Source organism: Osmerus mordax, chromosome 8, assembly GCF_038355195.1.
Source record: "Osmerus mordax isolate fOsmMor3 chromosome 8, fOsmMor3.pri, whole genome shotgun sequence".
In the NCBI taxonomy this organism is placed as follows: Eukaryota; Metazoa; Chordata; class Actinopteri; order Osmeriformes; family Osmeridae; genus Osmerus; species Osmerus mordax.
Window position 1 is genome coordinate 7,458,961 of NC_090057.1, and position 25,624 is coordinate 7,484,584.

Sequence of the window (25,624 nt, forward strand, 5' to 3'; positions counted from 1 at the left end):
TAAGAGAACATGGTGTTATTGTTTACATTACTGTGCTTGGCCACTGGTCACTAGTTTTATAAGCATTAATGTAGGTTGCCAAGTGACTTTCACAATGAAGTGTTGGAGGGATCCTCTCGTCCTGTTGTGTGTGTTTGTAGGAGTAGAGGTGGAAGACCTCCCCCTGCCTCCTCCCTCTTTGTTCCTGCTGAACCCTTGTCCTGCATTTTAATCTGAGGCCAAACACAACTTCCTTCGAAAGTTCCCCCACCACACACACACACACACACACCCCCGTCCTGTAAACACGAATGTAGTCATCCAGCCTCCTCTCATTCGTCCAAAACTGATCCTCTCGCTCCTTTCTCTCTCTCTCTCTCTCTCTCTCTCTCTCTCTCTCTCTCTCTCTCTCTCTCTCTCTCTCTCTCTCTCTCTCTCTCTCTCTCTCTCTCTCTCTCGCCTTTCTTTTCTCTTACCCCCCCATCTTTGTTGTAATTTTCAGGGTCCATTAAGCTGGTGTGTCTGACAGGAATACCAAATGCACCTTGTTTGCCATGGCCACAGAGTTGTAAACAACTGTTGACAGTGATGTAGTTGGCTGTTTCAGCTCATAGATTCCATGTTGTTGTTGTTGTTTAGTCTGGATGTGAGCCCGTCCTCGTTGTCCTGTCTCCAGACCTTTCCCAGGGATCCCTGCTCTTATGTAAGCCTTAATTACGGCGACAGAATTCTGGCGGCCCGAACTCCCGACATTCCTGAAGCTGGTCTGACTGCTGATAGATTCTTAGCTCCCAGAACAGCGGGAGCCCAGAGCCAAATACACAGATCAATTAAAGATAAGTAATTGATGTTGCAGTCACTATTCTGATCCGATACTAATTAAGTACACCCCAGGTTTTATGTGAAAATGGTGGCTGACCTGGATATGGAACATGTCTTATGGAACATGGCCTGTGTGTTAGTAAATAGATTGACCTGGTCTGATGCTCCAGGTGGCTGGCAGGCCTGTATGGGTTAGGTTTATTTGATCTATGGTACAGAATACCTTCCAAGGCTTAACAGAGAAGAATCTAATAGCAAGCTCTGATTTCAACTCTCAATTCTGGTCTCTGTAAGTGTGAACATGGAAATGATTTGACTGTGTGGTTAGGTGTTTACTGTATGAGGAACAATGGCTAAACTAGGCTGTAATGTGTCATTTGTTGATGCTTGTAGTGCCTGAGGAATGTGGACCAGTTGTTTTCCAGAGTGAGTTGGAGCAGTAGATCTACTGGTGATCCATTAACGGCTGACAGATCATAGCAGGTTCACTGAGGGGGGGGCAGCACTGTAAATACATTACCTCCCCCCGTTATTTGTCTGTTGGAAACATTAAAGGATTCGCCCTCCGTTTCCCCACCCTGTCACACCCCCAAACGAGGTTGCCGTGGAAACACTCCACTCTCATTGTGATCGTCACAGCTGGGAAAACGAGGGAGCTGTCAGTGTGTCTGAGGGAGAGATTTGGTCAGCGACACACAAACACACAAACACACGCACACAAACACACATCCAAACTGTGTGCCCACTGTAATAACAAGCTCCAAATCAACAGCCTCTCTGTTGCCTCCTGGTTTAGGGACATATGCTCAAGCACAGAGGACAGAGCTTTTTGACACATACATTGACACACTCACACACACTCGTGTATATAATCACACACACTTATATACACTTACAAATGCGCACACTAACACACACTAACGTTCTCCAAATGTTTTCAAGAGGCTGTACTTATTGAGTTGCACTTTATGATGTGTGAAAACTGCTCAAAGTGAGTGAGCGTGTCTGTTAAAGGAGGGAGATGGGTACGCTGTTTGCTCTGCCTGAACTCTACAAGGAGGGGACTTTATTGACAGACTCTCTCTACCTCTCTCTCCATTTCTCTTTCATTTTCTCTCTTTCTTTCCCTCCCCTTCTCCTCTAACTTTGGGGTGAGCACCGGATAGTTACCATAGAGACCACAGCCCAGTGGCCCGATCATCCTAGCAACCCCACAGGACCCTCAAGTCTCTCACACTGTGCCTGTGTTGTGTGTGTGTGTGTGTGTGTGTGTGTGTTGTTAGAGGTGCTTAGCATCTTATTGCCCTCTTCCAGCATTTTGCTAGCCTTGAGGTGGATCGAAGCCCTATTTTTCACTTCCGTCCACCGAATGAAAGAATGAAATGGGAAAGCAAGGGAAAGGGATGTAGTGGTCATTAAGAGGAGCCCACATTTTTCAAGGAAATTACTTATAACTGTGTGTGAGAGAGAGAGATCAAGGGAATACATTATGTATCAGAGCAGGGTTGGGGTTGGGGTTAGGGGGAGGGTAGTTGCTTAACAAGGGGGGCTCATTATGAGATGAGGGGTGGGGGGTAGCAGTAGGAGTGAGTGGAGGGGGATGTGTGTGTGATGGAGGGGGGGCATGTTTGGGGTTAAGGTGGAGGGTGTGTGTGTGTAAGTGGGGACAGTGTTTGGGGTTAGGGTGGAAGGGGTGTGTGTGTGTGTTTGTGTGTGTAAGCAGGGGCAGTGTTTGGGGTTAAGGTGGAGGCCAGGGGGTCTTCATGGGTCGCTGGACCCTCAGTCCTCAAAGGGCCAGGCTGCTGGAACAGTCAGACAACAGGCTGCTCTGGACTGCGTGTGTGTGTATGTTTGGCGTGCTGACCAGTGAAGGGGTCACTAATAAATAGTTACCAGGGTATGTCTGTGTGTGCGTTTACTGGACGATTAGGGAGATTATTATTATTATTGAATGATCAATAAATTGGGGGACAACCCAATGGAACTCAAGTTTTTCTTCTGTGGAGGTGAGCAACTAGCAAACTGTCTCTCTCTTTCTCCCTCTCTATCTCAAACACACTTGTCCCGTTACCCAACCTTTCTCTGGCCTGGAAAGGAGCTTGACACAATAGACACTGGTGGTGGTGTGGTGGGGGGGGGGGACTAGGGGTGGAGGTGGCCTTTTGTTTGAGTCGGCTCCCAGCTATTGATCCTGGGTAACCCTCCCACTATACTGTGTGTGTGTATGTTCTCTAAAGCTATGCACTAACAGCAGTGGTTCAGTGCCTGCTGTGCTCTTGCACAGTGTGAGTGCATGCAGACAAATGTACACCGTCAGACAGACGCATGCACACACACACACACACATGCAAACATGCAGTGTGTCTCTTTGCACACGTGTGGGCAGACTTCAGAGTTCCAGGGAGGTTTGGAAGGACACAGGAATGAGGAGGAGATAAAAGGAGAAATGAGAAAGAGGAGAAAGAAAGAGAGAGAGACTTTGGAACTCTCAGCTCCTTGTAATTTGCTGTGGGAGAGAGAGGGGAGGAGCCAGGGGGAGGGGAATGCCCAGGAGGGAGAGAGCAGAGGCCATTCCCTCTGACACACACACAGTTTTAGAGAGAGAGAGAGAGAAATAGTGTTAGAAAGAGGGAGGGAGAGACGGAGAAGGGGGGCCAGTCTGAGTGGACAGAGAGACAGAGAGCTTAGTGAAAGAAAAAGACTTACTCCCAGCAAGCCAGCAAGACAGACAGACAGACAGACAGACTGAGAGAGCAAGGCATAGAGAGAAAGGAGAGCATGAAAGTAGGGTCAGTTCTACCAGCTGCCCCAGGAACACATGCGCGTGCGTTATTGAGTAGGAAAGATCTACAGAGAGTGTGTGTGTGTAGGAGCGACTTACGGCGTGTGTGTTGGTCGGGAGACGAGCAGAAGCGTATGCCTGGAGGAGGGCTTGCATAGGACAGAGAAAATGTGAGGAAGTTTTGTTGGGAAATACTTCAGCTTTTGAATACCAGCCCTCGGGAATATCCTTCTCCTGGTGGACATGTCATCTTGTCCTGGACTCCGGTTGTTTAGAAAAACCCTCTCTGTCTCCGGTCTCCCTGGTTTGGGGGCCCTGAAGTTACTGGCTGATTCCGTGTGAGAGGACTGCCAAGTCACAATGCCTACAGGTAAACTGGTCACAAATGTCTGTACTGTAGTTTAATCTCTGGCTGTCAGCTGTAATCTGAACAGGTATGATTTGTTTCTGTTTAGGAGGCTGTTGGACCAGTGTAGTTGAAATGAGGGATTTCTATTCAGTTCTCTGTCTCTTTATGAAGGTTTGGTCTGGTTTAATCATGCTACACTTCTGGAGAGAGTTTATGAAGTTTGATTAACAAGTCTGATTAACAAGGGTGCAGCATTGCAGTACAGTTTTGTCAATCATTCATATTTGGCAACTGGAACTATTATATTCAAGGATGTCTTGTTTTCTCTTAGTATCTCTAAGAGGATGGCTGGACCTGGTCATGTGTTGGACTGATGAATACTCAGTTTCAGTTTGTACACTGGTTGCCTGTGGGTCTGAGCATGGCTGTGTCTGTCTGGGGAGAAGATCACCTCAGGTTACTCTGTTTACCGGAGTAAGCCTACTTGGTTAACACAAATGAATGACTTAGAGCTTTTGTGCATGCATGTTTTGTGTGTGTGTGTGTGTGTGTGTGTCAGAGGTGTGTGTGTTTTTGTAAAGCCTTCCCTGTAGTGCAGTGTGTGTGTGTTTCTATTGTGGGTCCTCAGCGTCATAGTTGGGGCCTGTTTGTTTTCTCACAGCTTGAGTTGTTGCTTCAATTCCAGCTTGTGCACTTATGGTGCATTTTTTCTGCATTGATTGCCGTATTTTTGAATTCTGTCTTTGTAAAAAATAGAATGTTCTTGATTCAAATAGTAATTGAAAACCTTTATTTCTTCATACATTGCTTGGGATAATGGCATCTGCCATAAAATGACTAACATTAATGTTTCGTTTATACACAGTACATTGACTCCTCTGTTTCAATATCAAATGGATGCATTTACTTTCTCTGAGGAAGTGGAATTTTAAGTTCTAGTTACCAACTCAACTTCTCTAATTGCTCATCTGTTAGTGTCAGTAGTATGTGTGTGTGTGTGCGCGTCGGTTTCCTCTCACTGGCTGTCTGTTTGATGGAGTGCTGCTTGGTGAGTGCTGAGATGCCATCCTGCAGCCTGTGACCCACATTGGGGCCTCGGGGAGGGAAGGGGGGGCATCGGGGAGATGGGGGGTGGGGGCATCGAGAAGTGAAGGTGGGTGGTTGCAGAAGGGGGGGGGGAATGGGGCATGGTGAAGTTGCGGGTGTATAATTACTGTTTAGAGGCACTATGGACAATACCAGCCTGCGTTCTTATCCTGGGCCAGCCCTGGGACATCTGCCCCCATGGAGAGGTGGGAGAGGAGGAGGGGGGGGGGGGGGGGGTTAGGGGGATAGGATAGACAGAAGGCAGGCTCTTTGGTTTAGGATGAATTTCCTAACCACTGCAGAGCACAGAAGAAGGAGAATGATAGAAAATAGGAATGCTAAGACAGGGTGGTTTAGGAGAGGGAGGAGTGATGGCGAGCAGACACAAGACCAGCTCAGGTGTGGCCGTGAGTGGAGTGGCTCAAACCCGTATCAGTCTGAGAATGAGGCCAGTGTGTCACTCTGGGAGGGAGAGGAGGAGGAGGAGGAGTGGTGGTGAAGGAGGGGGGGGAGGGGTTTAAGAGGTGGGGCCAGAGGTCGCTGGGTGTTTCTGGGGTGTGTGTGTGTGTCCGAAAATAGGGGCGTGAGTGTGTGGGGGTTATTTTTCCCACAGTACCCAACTCCTGTAGATCACCCTCTGCTCTCTCTCACCACTCTTTCCTTAACCCTCCCCCTCTCTGTGCTAAACACACTCTACTAACACCATGGGAAACACACACCTCTGAGTGGCCAGATCACTTCTGGGAGGGTGTAAATCTCTGTGTTAAGGCGATCGCTGTGAGATTCTCTTGTGTGTATCTTCGCTTATGAAGTTCACTGTGTGCTGCTTTTCTGCAATAGAGATAATGAGTTGACCTGTTTTCTGTCCCAGAACTAGCCAGTTCAGAACCAGTACCAGAGCCAAAGAGGCCAGAGAGCATCTCAGGTCTCCTCTGGACAGGCCGGTCGTCATGTCCTCACATTGAAACACTATTCATGCGATTGTTACAGCGTGTGTAGCTTATGCTGAGTCAAAGCATTATGGAATGCTTCTTTGCTCTCTCTCTCTCTCTCTCTCTCTCTCTCTCTCTCTCTCTCTCTCTCTCTCTCTCTCTCTCTCTCTCTCTGTCTCTCTGTCTCTCTGTCTCTCTCTGTCTCTCTGTCTCTCTCTGTTTCTCTCTCTGTTTCTCTCTGTTTCTCTCTCAACATCTGCTCAGTCACGCATGGTCCATGCAGTTCTTTGTTCGTCCTGGTGATCTTTGCTCTGAGGTGTCCTCCTTCTCCTCAGACACTGGGCTGTAGTGGGAAATCTTGAGGGACTGTCTCAGGTCTTAGAAACTCAGGCGTGATATTCTCTTGGAGCTATCAGGCGGAGAGAGACTGTACGAGGGACATGTGGTTTGAGCTCTGTCTTGCACACCTGTCACCTCTCACTCTTTTACTGAGTTCATCTAGAGCAGGAAGATTACACCCAGGCTTTGAAAGAAATACTCTTTACAGTGTTGTCAACATCAACTGGATTAAATATGCATTTCTCTGTTATGCTCTTTCGGTCTCTCATCTCTCTCTCTCCTCTTTATGTCTTTGTTTGTCTCTGTCTCTCTCTCAGCGGTCTGATCTCTATCTGATTCAATCATGTTTGACGCTGTTGCCGTGCTGTTGCCACGGCGGAAGGAAAGATGTGCACTAACCCCTAGAAACGCCCTGTGCTGTGACTGATACTCTGCGTGTCTCTCTCTTTCACACACAGGACCCATTTTAAAGTTGTTTTTAAATGTTGACCATCTCAGAAGTAAACAAGCTTGATGGAATTCAAGTTTTCAAGGTTTTTTTTTAATTGTCAGGTGCACAGAACAACACAAGGTCAGACTTGGCACTGAAATTCTTGGGACAAGACAATGCAAGCAACCTGCATAACATAACATATAAGTACTTCTAGGACAGCACAGAGGGATGGACGGTAGCCATGACAGTCATCAGACACCTGCTCACGTGAGAAAACATTGGGAAGTGATGTAGGAACGGAAGCTCTGTTGTGTTCTGTATGCAGGATGACATGTTAGTTCAACGTAAAGCAGGCTTTTAAGACGATATGTGTTCGTCTTCCTTAGCATCAGTACTTTTATTGGTTGATTTGTGATAGCTGATTAATTTTCGGTCTTGGTCACATTTTGGATGTTTCCCATCACTCCGGAATGCTCTGGTGAGTGGGGAAAAAGGGAGAATATTTAAGAAGGGGGGAAGAGAGGAAGAAAGTGAGGAAGAATAGGAAAGAGGGAGGATAGAGAGAGGCCTAGCTCACAGAGCCGTCTATTGTCCAGAGCTGAATCAGATGATGTCATGTTTGAGAGAAACTCTCAGTAGCAGGGCTCAGAATGAGCTTTAGCGTAAGGGCAACCCCCTTCCTCTCTTTGTCTAATTTTCTCACTTGCTCGCTCACTCTCTTTTTCTCTCTCCTCTCTCTCTCCCTTTCTCTCTGTCTATCTCTCTCTCTCATCATTTCCTTTCCGCCCCCCCCCCCCCCCCCCCCCCCCCCCACACACACACACACACCTTCGCTTGAAGTCTGGTCCTCTCTTCATCCCTCTGAACTATCCCCATCTGATGGTTGAACCATTTAATTTTGGAGTTCTTTGTAGAGTTGTATTTTTGGCGGGCCACGTGTGTGTGTCTAGGCTGGGGGTGGGGGGGAGGCAGTGATAGAGCCTTTGTGTGGTGTGAGATCTGATGGATGAAAGCTGACTCAGGCTGTATTGTGATCCAGAAGAGAGGGAGGAGGAGAGAGAGAAAGAGAGAGAGGGGTGGGGTGGGGGGGGGGGAAGAGAAAAAGAGAGACACTGCAGCAGCTGCTCTATTCAAATCACAGAGAGACTGGCACTTGTCTCTCTCCTACTGGGTCTTCTGTTTACCATTGGAGTCTCACACAGCTGGCTTGGGGGTTATTATGCCCCGTGAAGAGATACCAGTGGTTTACAGAGCTGGCATGACATTCCAGTAACATACTGCAAAACGACCTTATAAAACAGTTACTGGTACTTATAGAGTAGGTGTTAAGCAGTTGTAGAGTAGTTACAACAGCCATAGAGCAGGTATAGAGTATAACTAGACCAGGTGTAGTACATGTAGAGCAGTCACAGTGGCCATATGAGTACTGCACTCTAGAGTAGGCTACTTATAAATCAGTTACAAAGAGGTTGTGAAGAAGCAGTTTTAAAACCGTGAGCCTTCATAAGGCACTGTTTAACCAGCCGATCATGTGCTCTGTTTTGCACCTGGTCCAGGAAGTTGTTTGTTGACCACTTCAGAATGAAGTGCACTTCAGGACACCATAAAGTGTGTGTGTGACTGAAGTGGACTTGAGGGATATGAGTCATTAAGTCAGGCTAGACTGACCAGGTAGCTCCGACAGAAGTGGATTTTCCTCACAGACCTTTTAAAGGCAGACTTTTGAGCTACAGTTGCTTGTTAACTAGTAGAATAGCGCTTAATTAATCCCAGAGGGCAAATGGCACTGTTGCAGCAGCACAAGTAACAATAACACTGGATTGGAAAACAAATGACAAAATACTGAAATAAATGAACAATATGAATCAACAGTATACAGTAGTGCAAACAGTGAACATCATTATTTAGGTAACGCATCTACTTATGACTTATATCTGAGCTTGATCAGAAGGTATACAGTCATCAAATGTTATGGAAAGCAGCTGGAGAAGACGGACTGCTCAGTCATACTAAACAGGTGGCCCTTCTCTTGTCTGTAGTTAGCATGCTTCAAAGGCTACACATGACAGGCTAGCAAGTTAACTGAGACCAGACCCCCAAACCTAGACCCAGTCTCTCCCTTAGACTCCGAGTCTATCCTGCTCTGCTCTGCTCCACTGCTGTGCTTTGCTATGCTCTGTCCTGTCCTGTTCTGGCAGGAAATGTAGAGCTCACAACTTAACTAATACCCTTCTCTAATCCTTAAATACATGCACACAGTTTCTCCCTATTTCACACACACTCCCACACATGCGCGCGCGCACGCACACACACACACACACACACACACACACACACACACACACACACACACACACACACACACACACACACACACTCACTCACTCCCTTACACACAGAGGCAAAGGAGAAACTGTAGAAACCCAGAGGCTCAAGGTGGTAATTACAGATCACTTACACAGATCAGGTTGTCCTTAATCTGGGTTGAGGGTAACCCAGCCCACCCCAACTCCAACACACTCCTCACACACCCCAAATATGTGTGTGTTTGCATGAATATTGGTGTGTGTGTGTGTGTAGGTTTATTTGCTCAGGAAATAGGCTGGGTGTGTCCCAAACAAGAAGCTTGTAGGTGCAGAGGAGAGGCTGGGCAAACACAAGTTTGAAAATCTTTCAATCTCTTGTTTGGGTTTCGCTCCAAACACCAAACGGAAAGCCATGATTTCTCTGTGCATGCACTTCTTGACTCACAGTGTGTGAGTAACCGTATGACTGTAATGGGTAGAGGGGCATCCAGTAAACCCAATCCAGTAAATCCATTGGCTCCGTCGGCCTTATCTGAGGGGTGATAAATTAAATGCATTTAAGTTAAACACACATACGCACATACCTACACACCCACACTCCCAGTCTGATATAGCCTTCTACTCAGCCTTAATCACACACACACAGCACATTACATTGTAGCAGCAGACAGGCAGGGGGGGAGGGAGGGAGGGTAACATGGTCTGAATCTTTAGCGAGACTCTGCCTCCTTTCTAAACAAATGCAGGAAGTGTTTTTGCTGCAGCTAACGACATGGAATAATATGTCATACGTCCGTCTGTACGTTCATTCATGCTTCATTGATGTGTGTGTGTCTCAAGCTCCTGTTTGTCTGTATGTGTACAGTGAGTGTGTACAGTGAGTGTGTATGTCTAGCTGCTGTGCCCATGCCCCAGAGGTCAGAGTTGTTTTGGTCGCTGGCTATTCTCTCTCCCTGATTGGGGATTGTTATAATGTAGGTCACTCTGGGAACAGTAAACATTGGAATCGCTCTCAGATCCCTGAGAGCGATCCCCCCCCCCTTACACACACACACACTCACACCCCTATACACACACACCTCCACAAACATACACTTACCCCTATAAACACACACAAGTATGGCTTCATTTCCTGTCAAGACTGACTGATTCATTTGTTGAATTGAGAAAAATGTCAACCTGTCCCAACTTAGAGATCCTACTTAGAGATGTACCTCCAGGCCCTACAGGTAAGCTAAGAGACTTAACATGTGTCAGGATTCTTTCAGCGTGTTAACCGAGGTCACGTTCAACATGCTTGAGGGCGTGGCCATGAAGCTACCAGATTACACGGGTCTGGTTAGGCAGCTGGTCATGGAGTCGGGCGCCACAGGAGCGGGTCTGGATGTCAGAGTTGCTGAAACAGCAGATCGGTACCTGGTGTTGTTTACCTGTATGAGAAGGACTGGCCTCTCCACCTGAAACACTGGACCTCTTTCCCAGCTCTCTCCGTTTCTCTCCCTCTCTCTCTCTCTCTCTCTCTCTCTCTCCCTCTCTCTCTCTCTCTCTCTCTCTCTCTCTCCTACTGTAACTGTTTTGTAGCACTCTTTCTTTAATTGCTCTCTCTCTCCTTCTCTCTTTTTTTCTCTCATCAAAGCTGTCTTTCTTCCAAGAACAGTTACTGGTTCAACGCCAGAAACGGAGAGGAAAGAAATTGATAAACGGTTTAGAACGAGACCCTGCTTGTGTGGTTTCACCTCAACGGACCTGTGTGTGTGTGTGTGTGTGTAACAGATCTTTCCACAGACAGTTGTGTTGGCACCAGTCTGTCGCCAAAAGACCACCGCAGTCATTTGACACAAACACAAAATCTCTCTCTCACTCACACACACACACACACATACATACATACACACACACAGCAGAAAAAGGACTTCCATTCATGGCACCAGAGAGGGAATATTCTCATCATTACACCGTTAATCTGGTCTTTAAACCCCCCTCCTTCTGTCTCTGTGACTACCTCTCCCTTTTGTCTATCTTTCCCTCTCTCTTTCTCTCATGGTTCTTTCTATTCTCCTCTCTTTCTCTCACTCCAGCTATCCTGAAAATGACTAATCTACACATACTGCCTGTGTGTGTGTGTACATGTGTGTGTGAGAGAGTGTGCTTGTTTACTGGGTTGCTTTGGGGAGTTTAGAACATGATCTTGGAGGCTGGCCTCCACAGTGTTGCTCTTGTTCGTTTCGATGTCTCAGTCAGCCTGTGGTCTGGCCGGCCTCAGAGCCGGAGGCTGGAACAGACCTCCACTGTGAGGACATGAAGGAGCTTCAGAGATGCTTCGCATGCTGTGGTGGTGCACTGATCAGTCTCAGTCCCAAGCTTTCATCCCTAACACGATGTTCTTACTGGCACTTAGTAGAACTAAGCCCTTAGACACGAGCACATATGTTTCTTTCCTGATAATTATAGCTTCATAACATCCCTCTCTCTCTCTCTCTCTCTCTCTCTCTCTCTCTCTCTCTCTCTCTCTAGACGACTTTAACTTTCTTCCGGATGTCCTCCCGCCTCTGCCGGAGATTCCGGACTCTGTGTCGGTCCTGAGCACCGCTGACACTCCGGGACGACTCCGCCACCCGCACGTCCGCCACGCCCCCCTGCGCTACTGCTCCGCCCACAGCATGGACTCCGCCCCTGACAGCGCCGCCGAGCGGCCAATCAGCTACGGCTCCACCTCCTCCTCCGCCTCCTCCAGGGACAGCCACTGCTCATTGGGCAGCCGCTCCGCCCTCAGCCCCGCGCCACACTGTCTCCCTGCGACCGAGCGGGATTCTGGGGCGATCCAGTTGGAGTTGGTACCAACCCGCCAGCTTGAATGTGGGGATGAGGAAGAGAGGAGGGAGGGAGGAATGGAGACTGGTAGAGGTCAGGGCCGGCCGGGAGGCGGTCTGACCCCGACGGCCCAGTCGAACCCGGGGGTGAACACAGAGGGAGGGGAGAGCAGCGGTTCTGGGTCGGGGCCCGCGGTGCGATATGTAGACCGCGTGGTTCAGGAGATTCTGGACACGGAGAGAACCTATGTCCAGGACCTGCGTAGTATCGTACAGGTGAGCCACACAGTACCAACACAGTATTCAAACAGTGCCAATGCAGTATTTGAGTATTGGGTAATGTAGTTCCCAAGACAGTACCAACTTATTATTGAGACAATCGATCATGAAGACAGTACTAGTAATGCTGTAATAACAGCATGGTATGTTAGGAGGATATAGAAGGAGGAGCAAGTTAAGGAACAGAAGCAGCAGCAGGAGAAGGAGCAGGATAGGGGTGGGAAAACAAGACAAGGTAGTGGAGGGGTGTGGGGGGGCAGGGGTAGATTTGGATCCATGCCCAATTTTCATTCTCCATATCCTACTCAGTGTCACTTCCTCTACAGGGGTTCTGAAGTGATGAGGGTCTTGATGTATGGTGTGTGTGTATGTGTGTGTGTGTGTGCTTGTGGTGTGGGCGGCTTGTGTAAGAGTTGTTGTCACTAAGGAAATGGGGGGCAGGAAGAAGAGAAGGTAGGAGGGGAGGGGGAAGGGGTGAAGGAGAAGGAGGAGGGGGAGAAGGAGGAGGGGGAGAAGGAGGAGAGAGGGAGAAGGTATAAAGGTGACGTTAAGGATGGGATGTTTAAGCGTAATAGGGGGTTGTGAAACAACTTGGAAACTACTTCTTTACGCCTCTGTGATGCCAATGTCTTCCCTTTATCAATTTCCCCCTCTCCGTCCCTCCCTCCTTCTACCAGGAAAGGGAGAGCAATCTAGAAGAGAGCTTTAGAGCCATGATAACGATGTCTAATGTAGGTTAGACAAACACAGGCCAGAGCAGAGGAGAGGCACTTACCTTAACTTTGCTTTTACTGCTGGAAGACCACCCTCACTACCCAAGACACCTTATCAGATCACACAGAAACACACTCACACATACACACACACACACACACACACAAACACACACAAAATACTTTCACCCAAGCTTCAGACAAAAACCACCATTAATTATCTCAAAAAATATTAATAATATTTGTATTTTCTTTAAGCCTCTGCCAAAAATAACTTTTTCTCTTGTTGAAATTTCTCCATTAATATTGTTTCTGCTCCATCTGTCAGCAACTGTCAGAGTTAGAGAAGCTAGTTCCGTTCAGTGGGTCTTTGCGTCCACGTCTGCATTTAGCACCAGAGAACGCAGTCATTAAAACTTCTGTTTAGTGCACTCCCATGTGCCCTGCATGAACCTTAGTATCCATGTCCTCTGTAATTCTACCCATAGTGCTTTGCCTGTTTCAGAGGAAGGAGGCGTGAAGGCCCAAACACAAATATTTACCCAGACTGCTGTGGGCTCACCTGTGCTCCATCTGTCAGCAACAGAGGGGTGGCCTGCATTCACATACACTATGTATTGGGTGTGTGTGTGTATGTGTGTATGAATACATAGCTCTTATATATAGTTACCTGTAGTGTGTGTGTGTGTGTGTGTGTGTGTGTGTGTGTGTGTGTGTGTGTGTGTGTGTGTGTGTGTGTGTGTGTGTGTGTGTGTGTGTGTGTGTGTGTGTGTGTGTGTGTGTGTGTGTGTGTGTGTGTATACCTTCCATGTATAGTATTTGTTTGAACAAATCTGTGGTGTGTGTGTTTGTGGAAACATTGCTCTTTGTATCTTAGTTGCCTACAGTGTGTTGGTGTATATCTTCTTACTATAGTATTTGTTTGAACACTGATTGCTCCTTCTTGACAGGATCACTGTGCTTAATGGGCCTAATCAGTGTTCTACAAACAAACCCCTCAGATAAACCTGATCCTACCACACACACACACCTACACCCCCTGACCTGGATCCCAGGTTGTTTGACATGATCAGGAATGTGGGATTAGATTTTAGGGAGAGTCTTAGAGCCAGGGGACTGGAGGGCCAGGGGGGCTCTGAAGCCTGGGGGGCCTAGGGGACTGGAGGGCCAGGGGGGCTCTGAAGCCTGGGGGGCCTAGGGGACTGGAGGGCCAGGGGGGCTCTGAAGCCTGGGGGGCCTAGGGGACTGGAGGGCCAGGGGGGCTCTGAAGCCTGGGGGGCCTAGGGGACTGGAGGGCCAGGGGGGCTCTGAAGCCTGGGGGGCCTAGGGGACTGGAGGGCCAGGGGGGCTCTGAAGCCTGGGGGGCCTAGGGGACTGGAGGGCCAGGGGGGCTCTGAAGCCTGGGGGGCCTAGGGGATTGGAGGGCCAGGGGGGCTCTGAAGCCTGGGGGGCCTAGGGGGCTGGAGGGCCAGGGGGGCTCTGAAGCCTGGGGGGCCTAGGGGACTGGAGGGCCAGGGGGGCTCTGAAGCCTGGGGGGCCTAGGGGACTGGAGGGCCAGGGGGGCTCTGAAGCCTGGGGGGCCTAGGGGATTGGAGGGCCAGGGGGGCTCTGAAGCCTGGGGGGCCTAGGGGGCTGGAGGGCCAGGGGGGCTCTGAAGCCTGGGGGGCCTAGGGGACTGGAGGGCCAGGGGGGCTCTGAAGCCTGGGGGGCCTAGGGGACTGGAGGGCTTGGTGGGGGGGGCTAGAGGGCCTGGAGGGCTTGGTGGGGGGGGCTAGAGGGCCTGGAGGGCTTGGGGCCGAGGAGGCTGGGAGGCCTTTACAAATTTCAGCTATGTTCTGAGCAAATTCAGAGGTGACGTGTGTGTGTGTGTGTGTGTGTGTGTGTGTTGTTGTGAACAGCTGGTTGCTGAGTGGGTGGGTCAGGAGTGGTCAGCTCTCTGACCCCTAGCTAACAACCCAAACCTTACACCTGAACCCTGACCCACGGCCCCCACCATGACTCCAAACACAACCCTAAATTCTACCCCTAGGCCTGCATTTTAACCCTGCTGCTGTCCTAAACCTCCTCCTTTTATTATGAACCCCTACCCTAAGTCTAGCCTTTCACCTCTAAATCCACCTTTATGTATCCCCTTACCCCTAAATCCCTCCTCCCCCCTGTATGACAATAGTGGTTCAGTCTAGAGCTTTACAGCTCCCCCCCCTCCATCATGTTGGGTTGAGTCTATCCCTCCCCCTAAGAAGAATGACCTCACCACTCAGTCTGATCTGATGGCCAGGGTGGGGCACACTCAACAGGGTTGGAGTGGAAACAAGGCGCGTGTGTGTGTTGGAGAGCTGACTCCAGCCATACTGTCCCTCTCAGCTCACTGCTGATAGGATTTCCCTTCTTTGATGTGGACCCCCACTGATCTCCTTCCTTCTCTCTCTCTCTCTCTCTCTCTCTCTCTCTCTCTCTCTCTCTCTCTCTCTCTCTCTCTCTCTCTCTCTCTCTCTCTCTCTCTCTCTCTCTCTCTCTCTCTTTCTCTCTTTCTCTCTTTCTCTCTCTCTCTTTCTCTCTCTCTCTCTCTCCTTCTCTCTCTCTCTGCAGGACTACCTAGAGTGCATCAGTAATCAGTCTCGTCTGGGCCTCAGTGCCGAAGATAAAGTCTCGCTATTCGGAAACATCCAGGAAATCTACCATTTCAACAGGTATACACACAGCAGACGTCACTCAAGCAATTACCTTGAAATAAGGAGAGTAAGAAGTAAGAGGTCTGATCAAAAGTCAGTCCAAGAAAAGTCAGAATGACATCATGCTTTAGCCATGCAACAATGGCCACACCAGTCCCCCTGTTCAACCTTACAAACTAGGACAATGTGAACACACACACACATACACAAAGAAAGAGACCTCTTATTTCAATACATGGAAGTATGTTGTGTGCTGTAACCTGGGTAGCACTTTCCCCAGAGGTTCTACATAGATTGTTCAGATCAAAGATTAGGTGGGAGAGATTCCTTATTCCTGGGACCAAATTAACTGACTTTGATGTGTGTATCTTTCTGTGTGTGTTTGTGTTGTTTTCAGGGACCTGCTTTATGACTTGGAGAAGTGTAATGCAGACCCTGTGGCCATCGCAGAGTGCTTCGTAGCCAAGGTAAGAGATCACACGCATTCACGCACACACACACACACACACACAAGCATGTTGAGACATGAATGAACAGCTGTAAACTATAAACGCACATACACACACACCCAGGCATTCAGTAAAGAACTAGCCTTAACTATATAATTAGAAACTCGTAGAAAAATGGTGCATAGAGTATCGGGAACTACATGTTCACGCTGTCTGAAGTCTGAACAGTGTCGATGATGGAGGAGAGAAGGAGATGGAGGAGGGAGTGCGTGTGTGTGAGCATTTTTCGATAACTATTTTTGGTTTTCCCCGTTTCTGTGGCTCAGTCAGTGTGTTCCACAAAGCGAGTTCTATCCCATGATAACTCTCTGCATTCCAACACTTCCTGTAAACCACCACTCTTACTGATGCTTCAGCCTCACCCAGTGGAGCAAGCTGTGTGGGTTTCCTTGTTTGTGTATGTTTGTGTGTGTGTCTGTGTTGTACATCCAGCATAGCAGTCTGGCCAGACACGACAACACCACCACAACTAATCCTGTCTCCCAGCCTGCTGTGTGTTTACACAGAAGCTGTTGTTAAAACGCTCATTCAGCTGTTTAGAACCACTCCACAGGGCATTCTGGGTAATTAGCTGACACCCACATGCATAAGAGCTCATCATGTACGCTGTTGTTTCAGACTCCAGCTGGAGGAGGTTTCATAAGAAGGCTGCAGAGAAAATCAAGCTTGGATGGGAAAACCTGAGCGTTGTGATCTTGTTTTCAGCCAATCAGAGTCTTTGTTTGTGTGACTGATAGGCTAGATAAGCTAATGGACCAAATTAGAAGCACTGATGACTGGCGATAAGTTAAACTGCAGTAGACCAGTTGCCCTGGTAATGATTGACGTGATCTTAGTTAAGTTTACTTTGTGGTCAGGCAAAGTTGACCCTTATCCTGACCAAGATAGCACACATGCACTTAACCTGCCCTGTTACACATGGTGTGATTAGTCATACCTGGCTAGACCTGCAGCCATTTAATTTAGTTACGCAGATGGCTGCTAGCTATCGGATAGCAAAGCTATCAAAGCTATTAAAGATAGTAGCTACAGTATGTGTGTTTAGGAAAATTCCGTCATCATTGCAAGGTGCGCTTGTGCACAATTGCGTGGGTGTGTGCATGCTTGCTTGTGTGTGGTTTGGTCATAAACTGGTGTTTGGTAAGTGGCCAGCAGACATACTGGAAACATCTAGCCATCACATGCAAACTGCACCCAAGAGGAGTAGGTGTGTGAGAGTGAGACAGGGGTTTGTCTCTAGGAGCCAGAAGGCCAAGTATCTCTTAGTCATGGTAAGTTAGTGTCGTAAAAACAAACACTGAAGAAACTCGACTCTTTTCACTGATATTGTATCCACTCAACTGACGCACGCGTACGCAGTAGACAAAAGCCAACCTCAACTCTGCAAAGCACTTAAACGAGAGAGGAAAAAATATAAAAGATTGTTAATCATTCTCCCCCTATCTATCCCTCTCTTTCTTGCCTTCCTCAGTCTCCCCTCCCCCTCACCCTCCTCCCTCTCTTCCTATACTCCCTCCCTATCTTCTCCCTTCCCTCTATCCTGCTCCCTCTCTCGCTCCTCCCTCCCTCTCTCTCCCAGAGATAATTGGCCATCTATTCTGATGTTCTCTAAACCCAGCCAAAGTGCTGAGTCAGTCTTTTATACCTGCTGACTGAGGCAGGAGAGAACAATTATAACGAAATCACAACATTTTATCGCCTAGCCCAGGGACACATTTTCCTGCTTCAGAATTTAACGGCTCATTGAACCAACTGGACCTGACCGCCTCTGGTCCCGTCAGGACCTCCAGTGCTGTCTGGTCCGGACAGGACGGTACAGGGGCCAGGGCTGTCACTGTCCACCTGGACCGTTAATCTATTTTTACATGACATCAGCTTGGCCTGCGAAGGACTGCCCTATCCACACCTGTCTCTCCAGTGCACCAGTCTAGTGGGTGTACTGTAGATGTAGTACTCACCTCCTTCTATGGCCCATCAGCTTAGTCTTTGATGATGTCATCTGTAGATAGAGACTCAGTGTTAAGATTCTCTCCTAGGTCCGGAGGGTGTGCTGTACTGTATTATATATGGGGTTTTGTGTGGATGTGTGTGGAGGGGGTAGGGGGTTATGCAGTCCAAGTAGATCAAAGCCTGGCGGTAACCACAGTTGTGCCTGTGTGGATGTTCTGACAGGATCCAGGGTGTCTACACATTCTGGTTTCAGAACCTGATGTACAGAGTCTTGCTGCGCTGGTGCTGTGGCACAGGGACGACATGAGCTCAGGCTCCTTTACAAGGCCAGGATATTATAGATCTGGACTATTTCAGGAAGAGTGGTTTGCTGTTTGGGTTCTAAAAATGATTAAAAAAAGCTTTTAAAAAGTTTATATGCAGAGTGGTATGGTTTCGGGCATGAGTGTGTGTGGTATGTATGTCCAGATAAGTGCATTAAAAAAGTGTGTTTTGGTTAGAGGGCTATAACTGTGTGTGTGTGTGTGTGTGTGTGTGTGTGTGTGTGTGTGTGTGTGTGTGTGTGTGTGTGTGTGTGTGTGTGTGTGTGTGTGTGTGTGTGTGTGTGTGTGTGTGTCATTAGAACTCGATGGTGACACATCTGGTTGTGCTTAGTCCTGGTCTGAGGGGGCAGACTGCTGGAGACTAGAGTAGCTCTGCTCTTCAATTACTACTGTTCCCACCAAGTACCTCCAGGCATGGCATTAGTGTGTGTATGTGTGTGTGTATGCAGTGGAACTCAGTCCTATGGAGAAAGAGGGGAGGGATGGAGAGCAACAAAGCACAAATAACGTGAGAAGGGGAAAGAATGGCATGAACTTGTAGAGGAGATGTATTAGCTCAGCGGAAGAGAGAGGGATGCGGATTCCAAAGAGTGAGCTGGACGAAAGTAGTGACCAGGGAGAGGGAGAGGAGGAGGAGGAGAGAGTGGTTCATTCCAGCTTTGATAAGTCATGCTGCGTCTGATGTCTTTGATGTTCACAGAGGCATGTGAGGTGGAGAAGGCACCATTAAAGGGGCTGCCTGGAGGACAGTTATAATACTGGGGGATGTTTCATCAGAGGGGCCACTGAGGGTCAGACTGAGACTTTAAGTCCTTGGTACAGATAATCATAACCTGGAGGACTGGCTCTCCTTGTCTGGTCTGAGCTAGTAGGAGGAGATGGGTTTGGGGAGGGGGAGGAGGAGGAGGAGTAGAGGGAGAGGAAAACAAGTTTCTTATTTGAACTATCGTTTACTGTAAACACACATACACATTCGTTCTCTAATGTTCACATAACCTTTTGAATGGTCATAAATCCTGTGTGTGTCTGTGTTTCCAGAGTGAAGAATTCCACATCTACACCCAGTACTGCACCAACTACCCCAGGTAAGAACCAACACACAGCAGCAGGTTATTGTTTATTAAAAAGCAACACCGGTCTTTGTGTTCGTGTGTCTGTGTGCGGTTGTGTGCATACAAGCTATGGAGGTGCACATTTGCATATTAGTCGAAGTTTTTATTCAAATCTGCATGAATGGGGCTTCTGTATCACAGCACCATTGTCATCCTGTCTCTGTCAGGCTCACATGCCGCTCTCCCAGCTTCTCATGTAGCTCCATTGTGTGTGGAGTGTCAGTGTACCAGGCCATCTATCTCCACAGAGCCCACACAGCCTCCACAAGCCTGCTGTACAGGAGTCAAGCTGTCTACTGGCAGTTAACACCTCAGGCTCTCTCTCTTGCCCCACCGGCTCTTTCGTTCGTCCCTCTCTCTTCCTATCCCTATCTCTCACTCCTTTTAATATCTTTCTTTCTAGTTTCCTGCCTTTCTCGCTCACTTCCTCTCTGTCTCTCTCCCTCTCTCTCCCTCTCTCTCCCCTCTCTCCCTCTCCCTCTCCCTCTCCCCCTCCCTCCCTCCCTCCCTCCTCTGTTGACAGAGTTATACTCCCAGTATGAAAAATGGTATTACACCCGTCACAGTATCATGCTCAGCGCCTTTAATGTTTTATTCCTCATTGTCTGAGCGCCGCCTCGTAATGGGAGACCTTACAAGGGTGTGTGGGTGGGAGAGGGAGAATCATATTGAGGCCAATTTTAATGAAGCTATTATAGGTGTACTGGGTTTCACAATTGTTCTGATGCATTGTCAGCAACGTGCACACACATACACAATCATCTTTCCTTCAAGCTCCTTTGTAGAATGTTGCCTCAGTAGAATTATAATGGCCAATGTATTTACTGTAGTAGTTAATATTGAGTCCAATAATACTTAAGTGTGTGTGCGCACACACATGGGTGTGTGTATGAATAGGCTCTTGTCAGCAACCCTGACCCACACCCTCACACAGCTGGTGAACCCCACCAAGGTCACACGCGACACACATCCACACACACACACACACACACTCTCTCTCTCTCTATCTCTCTTTCTCTCTCTCTCTCTGTCTCTCTCTCTGTCTCTTACAGTAGGATCAGAGTCTGCAGATGTATCTCTCAGGTCAGGTTTCCCACAGAACAATGTGAACCCTGTGTAGAACTGCACTGGAATGTGAACACACGCATATACATAGACACACAAACATGAACACACATACATGAATACAAATGAATACACATGCACAATTGGACATTTCTTTAAAACCATACTATAAAGAACACACACACATTCTCACCCTGTAAGGCAGACTTCATGCTCTATATGGCCTCATCCTCTGACCAGTAAACATCCTCTGAACCAGCATTAGCATGACCTGGCACTGTCCTCACCAAGGACTGTGTGTGTGTGTGTGTGTCCGCACGCGCACGCAATGTCCTTTTTGTGTTTATTATTACATTGTCTTTGATCAGATTTGATATGTTTGTGGTCACGGTTGCCAAAGATGGTTAGTTTGTACTTTTCCTCAGCCTTCATCTCTCTCTCTCTCTCTCTCTCTCTCTCTCTCTCTCTCTCTCTCTCTCTCTCTCTCTCTCTCTCTCTCTCTCTCTCTCTCTCTCTGTTCTAATCTCTCTCTCTCTGTTCTAATCTCTCTCTCTCTGTTCTAATCTCTCTCTCTTCTCTCCCTTTTTCCTTACTCTCTTCATCTCTCTCCTCTCCCTCTCCTCCTTCTCTCCAGGTCGGTAGCTGTGTTGACAGAGTGTATGAGGAACAAGGCGTTGGCCAAGTTTTTCCGGGAGCGTCAGGAATCTCTGAGACACTCCTTGCCCCTGGGCTCCTACCTGCTCAAACCAGTGCAGAGGATCCTCAAGTACCATCTTCTGCTGCATGTACGTCACACACACACACGTACGTCACACACACATGCACAGGCACGTCACACACATTTATTTACACGCATACGTACACAAATGCACACAAATCTAGCACACACACATTCCCATAATGTATGTCTCACAAAGAAGTACACACTCCAGCACAAGAACACAGTCAACAACAAACGGCATGTGTTTATAAAATGTCTTAGACCAGTAAGAAACAGTTATCCAGTGAAGCAGTCCATATCTGAATCCTCCAGTTTCTCTGCTGTAGCCATGTAAGCATTCATAACCATGTCACACCTGGTCACATGGCCCATAAGGCCCCCAGGCTGTGTGTGTGTGGGGGGGGGGGGGGAGTTTGGCTCGTGTGTCTGCATGTCCTGTTGGGACAACCATATGGCCACGTGTGTGCATGTTAGCATGTGTGTGTGTATATGCAGCCCTCTGACCCCAGTGTGTGTTTCCCGTGCTGAGCAGGAGATAGCGAGCCACATGGAGAAGGACACAGAGAGATACACTGTGGTGCTGGAGGCCATCGACACCATGCAGAGAGTAGCCTGGCATATCAACGACATGAAAAGGAAGCACGAGCACGCTGTCAGACTGCAGGTACCCACACACACACACGCACACTGTCATACACACTAACATGTGTGACCATAGGGTCTATCCTACAGAACAAAACACACAAACACACTGGAAAGACGTCCAAACTCCATGGAGGGCAGCAGGTTTCTGGTGGTGGTGGGCGTTCAGTCAGGTCGGGTGGTGTGGGGTGCGTTCAGTCAGTTCGGGTGGTGTGGGGTGCGTTCAGTCAGGTTGGGTGGGGTGCGTTCAGTCAGGTCGGGTGGTGTGGGGTGCGTTCAGTCAGGTCGGGTGGTGTGGGGTGCGTTCAGTCAGGTCGGGTGGTGTGGGGTGCGTTCAGTCAGGTCGGGTGGTGTGGGGTGCGTTCAGTCAGGTCGGGTGGTGTGGGGTGCGTTCAGTCAGGTCGGGTGGTGTGGGGTGCGTTCAGTCAGGTCGGGTGGTGTGGGGTGCGTTCAGTCAGGTCGGGTGGTGTGGGGTGCGTTCAGTCAGGTCGGGTGGTGTGGGGTGCGTTCAGTCAGGTCGGGTGGTGTGGGGTGCGTTCAGTCAGGTCGGGTGGTGTGGGGTGCGTTCAGTCAGGTCGGGTGGTGTGGGGTGCGTTCAGTCAGGTCGGGTGGTGTGGGGTGCGTTCAGTCAGGTTGGGTGGGGTGCGTTCAGTCAGTTCGGGTGGTGTGGGGTGCGTTCAGTCAGGTCGGGTGGTGTGGGGTGCGTTCAGTCAGGTCGGGTGGTGTGGGGTGCGTTCAGTCAGGTCGGGTGGTGTGGGGTGCGTTCAGTCAGGTCGGGTGGTGTGGGGTGCGTTCAGTCAGGTCGGGTGGGGTGCGTTCAGTCAGCTCGGGTGGTGTGGGGTGCGTTCAGTCAGGTCGGGTGGTGTGGGGTGCGTTCAGTCAGGTTGGGTGGTGTGGGGTGCGTTCAGTCAGGTCGGGTGGTGTGGGGTGCGTTCAGTCAGGTCGGGTGGTGTGGGGTGCGTTCAGTCAGGTTGGGTGGTGTGCAGGTTCAGACTGCTGCCAACTGATCCACCACAGTCCTGCCCAGTCTGGGTCCTCTTACACAACATGCTGTTTCCCCTAACTAATGATGACCTTGCATAACGAGGCCAGATAAAAGAGAAACTGTTGCTTTAGTCTGCTTGCAGGTCAGATGAGTGCAGGAATGTGTGAGACTGCACTTCCTCAGGATCAGGGAGGAGAGGATCAGGGGGAATGAGCTCTTCTCTATCCAGCACCCTTGGCATGGTGCTGATTGGTGTATTGTGTCCGCTTGACCTTTCTCATCTCACTCTTTGTTGTTGTTCCTCCTTCTTCCAACTCCCTTCCCTTCATCTCTCCCTCTGTTACCCTCCCTTCATCTCTCCCTTCCCTTCTCCTCTCCTTCCCCTCTCCCTCCTCCATCTTTCCCTCCTCCTCCATCTCTCCACCTCTCTCTCCCTAGGAAATCCAAAGTCTGCTGACCAACTGGAAGGGGCCTGATCTGATTGGTTACGGTGAGCTGGTCCTAGAGGGAACCTTTCGTCTGCAGAGAGCGAAGAATGAGCGCACGCTCTTCCTGTTCGACAAGCTGCTGCTGGTCACCAAGAAGCGGGAGGAGGCCTACACCTACAAGGCCCATATCCTGGTGAGTCACCTAACCAAACTCACAGTACAGTCACATGATCAACAACCACGCCCCCCCCCCTTCCCCCGCCCAGTAGTTTAAACTTAAAGATAATTGAGATTGAGGAGGAGATGCACCACTCTAAGTGGGTCTTACGTGTGTGTGCGTTTGTCGTTGCAGTGCTGTAACCTGATGTTGGTGGAAGTCATCCCTAAGGAACCAATGAGCTTCAGTGTGTTCCATTACAAGAACCCCAAACTCCAACACACTGTCCAGGTAAACAACCCTTCCATGATCCATCCCTACAGGACAGCCTGACACAATCATCCCATACTGCCAAGGCTTCAGCTTAAGCAGACATATTTGCTTTTTCCGCTTTGGGATAAAATCTTAAACATTATTACATCTCATGCAAGGCCTAGATAGTACCTGGTACAGCAGTTCCCATGACCCCTGGCCTATCTGTTTCCATGTCTCTGTGTTACATCGGTCCGGTCTGACTCCAGGAAAGCCCAGACACGTTCTATAGCCTGAGGGCCTGAAGCAAGAATAGCTGTTTTTCTTTAAGTGTTTGTGGGAATGAACTTCAAAGTACAGGCTCATGTGTGTTATGCAAGTTAGCCAACAGAGAGGTAGAAAGCCATATCCCCAATTCATTTGGGTTTGTTCTAATTTTCTGCTACGCCTTTTTGTTAAGCCCTCCAGTCTAATGTGTTTTCTTGTTCTCTGCTCTCTGTGGCGTGTGCTGTTGCGGTGTTGTGCTGCCCCCCCCCCCCCCCTTCTCCAGGCTAAGTCCCAACAGGACAAGCGTATGTGGATCCTGCACCTGAAAAGACTCATCCTTGAAAACCACCCGGCCAAAATCCCAGCCAAGGTTAGAGCTTGTCCTCTCTCGTCCCACAACGTGCACAATTTATCCCTTTCTTTCTCCTACCACTCAATTGATCTCTTACCTCGCACTCCCTTTCTCTCTCTCTCTCTCTCTCTCTCTCTCGCTCTCGCTCTCGCTCTCTCGCTCTCTCTCTCTCGCTCTCTCTCTCTGTCTCTCGCTCTCTCTCTCTGTCTCTCTCTCTCTCTCTCTCTCTCTCTCTCTGTCTGTCTTAGTGTCTCTTTTCTCTCTCTCTCTCTCGTCTCCTCCTCCTGTTTTGTGCACGCTCTCTTTCTTTTCCATCATGCCATCTCTCATCTCTATGGCTTTCTTTCTCTTGTCTTTCTCTCACAGTACTGCTCTGTCTGTCCTTCCTCCATTCCTCTCTGGCTGCGGTACAAGTGGAAAATCATGTTGTTGTTTTTTTGTCTGGAGGAAATTGTTGAGAGGTTTCATTGTAATTACAATAAAGGGATCACTTGTAAAACTTTATGCTTGTAAAGTTGCCTGACCCGGCTAAGAGAAAGTGACTGGCGCACTCTAGTGGAACTTGTTCAAATACCTTCTACTTTTTCCTTCCAGGCCAAGCAGGCCATATTGGAGATGGATGCAATGCGTAAGTATTTATTGTACATACAATTATTTTAATACTGAATGAAAACATTCCTTGTGGCAGAGCAACATTAATATTCTTCTCCTTCGGTTTCCACAGACCACCCAGGGTTCCACTACAGCCCTGATGGAGACAAGAAAGGTTCTCCCCACACCAAGGAGGGCCCCACCCCTCGTCGGGCACGTAGGAAGGGTGAGCTCACCGCTAGAAATAATTAGAACTATAAGAAATAGAAAGTGCTTCCATATCCTGTAATGCACAGTGTCAGTGTCAGTACACAAGAGCCACACTGACTGATCCAGGGCCTCTCTCTTTCTCTGTCTCTCTCCTTAGAACCTTTGTCCAAACTACTGAAGAACGCCAAGACCTCAGATGGGCAGAAGGTGAGCATAGATCAACCTGGTCCAAAAAAAGAATAATCTTCTCTCTCCAACACATTTCTTACCATGCCCTGACCTCGTCTCTCTGTCGCCCTCTAGAGGACCAGTCTGGGCGCCACCTTACTGTCCCCCGTGTCCCAGCTGGCTCTGGGCACCATTGGCCGCAGCCGCAGTCTCGTCAACCAATCGCAGGAGTCCCTGGACCCTGGGGACCATTACGACCACAGCGACAGGGAGGAAGGGGAGGAGCCGCATCCACAGGACGCTGACGATGAAGATGATAGTGGCCTGGTGAGTCAGCTTAGTGCACCTCTTTGAAAATTGTGTTTATTGTGGATGTAGGATGTATGTAAA

At 48.9% G+C, this 25,624-nt stretch overlaps 1 protein-coding gene across 1 annotated transcript in view; it reads left to right on the top strand.

The window, feature by feature from the left end:
- Positions 1-3,456: 3,456 nt before the first annotated feature.
- LOC136947646 (pleckstrin homology domain-containing family G member 1) overlaps positions 3,457-25,624 on the top strand; it is a 28,059-nt gene continuing 5,891 nt past the window's right edge. The window contains exons 1-14 of the mRNA XM_067241777.1: positions 3,457-3,953; positions 11,543-12,114; positions 15,420-15,520; positions 15,900-15,969; positions 19,323-19,369; positions 21,096-21,246; positions 21,715-21,846; positions 23,248-23,430; positions 23,590-23,685; positions 24,197-24,283; positions 24,860-24,893; positions 24,990-25,082; positions 25,224-25,273; positions 25,370-25,561. Of these exons, the coding sequence (XP_067097878.1) occupies positions 3,944-3,953; positions 11,543-12,114; positions 15,420-15,520; positions 15,900-15,969; positions 19,323-19,369; positions 21,096-21,246; positions 21,715-21,846; positions 23,248-23,430; positions 23,590-23,685; positions 24,197-24,283; positions 24,860-24,893; positions 24,990-25,082; positions 25,224-25,273; positions 25,370-25,561 (1,818 nt within the window). The 5' untranslated portion in view covers positions 3,457-3,943. The remainder of the gene's footprint in view (positions 3,954-11,542; positions 12,115-15,419; positions 15,521-15,899; positions 15,970-19,322; positions 19,370-21,095; positions 21,247-21,714; positions 21,847-23,247; positions 23,431-23,589; positions 23,686-24,196; positions 24,284-24,859; positions 24,894-24,989; positions 25,083-25,223; positions 25,274-25,369; positions 25,562-25,624) is intronic.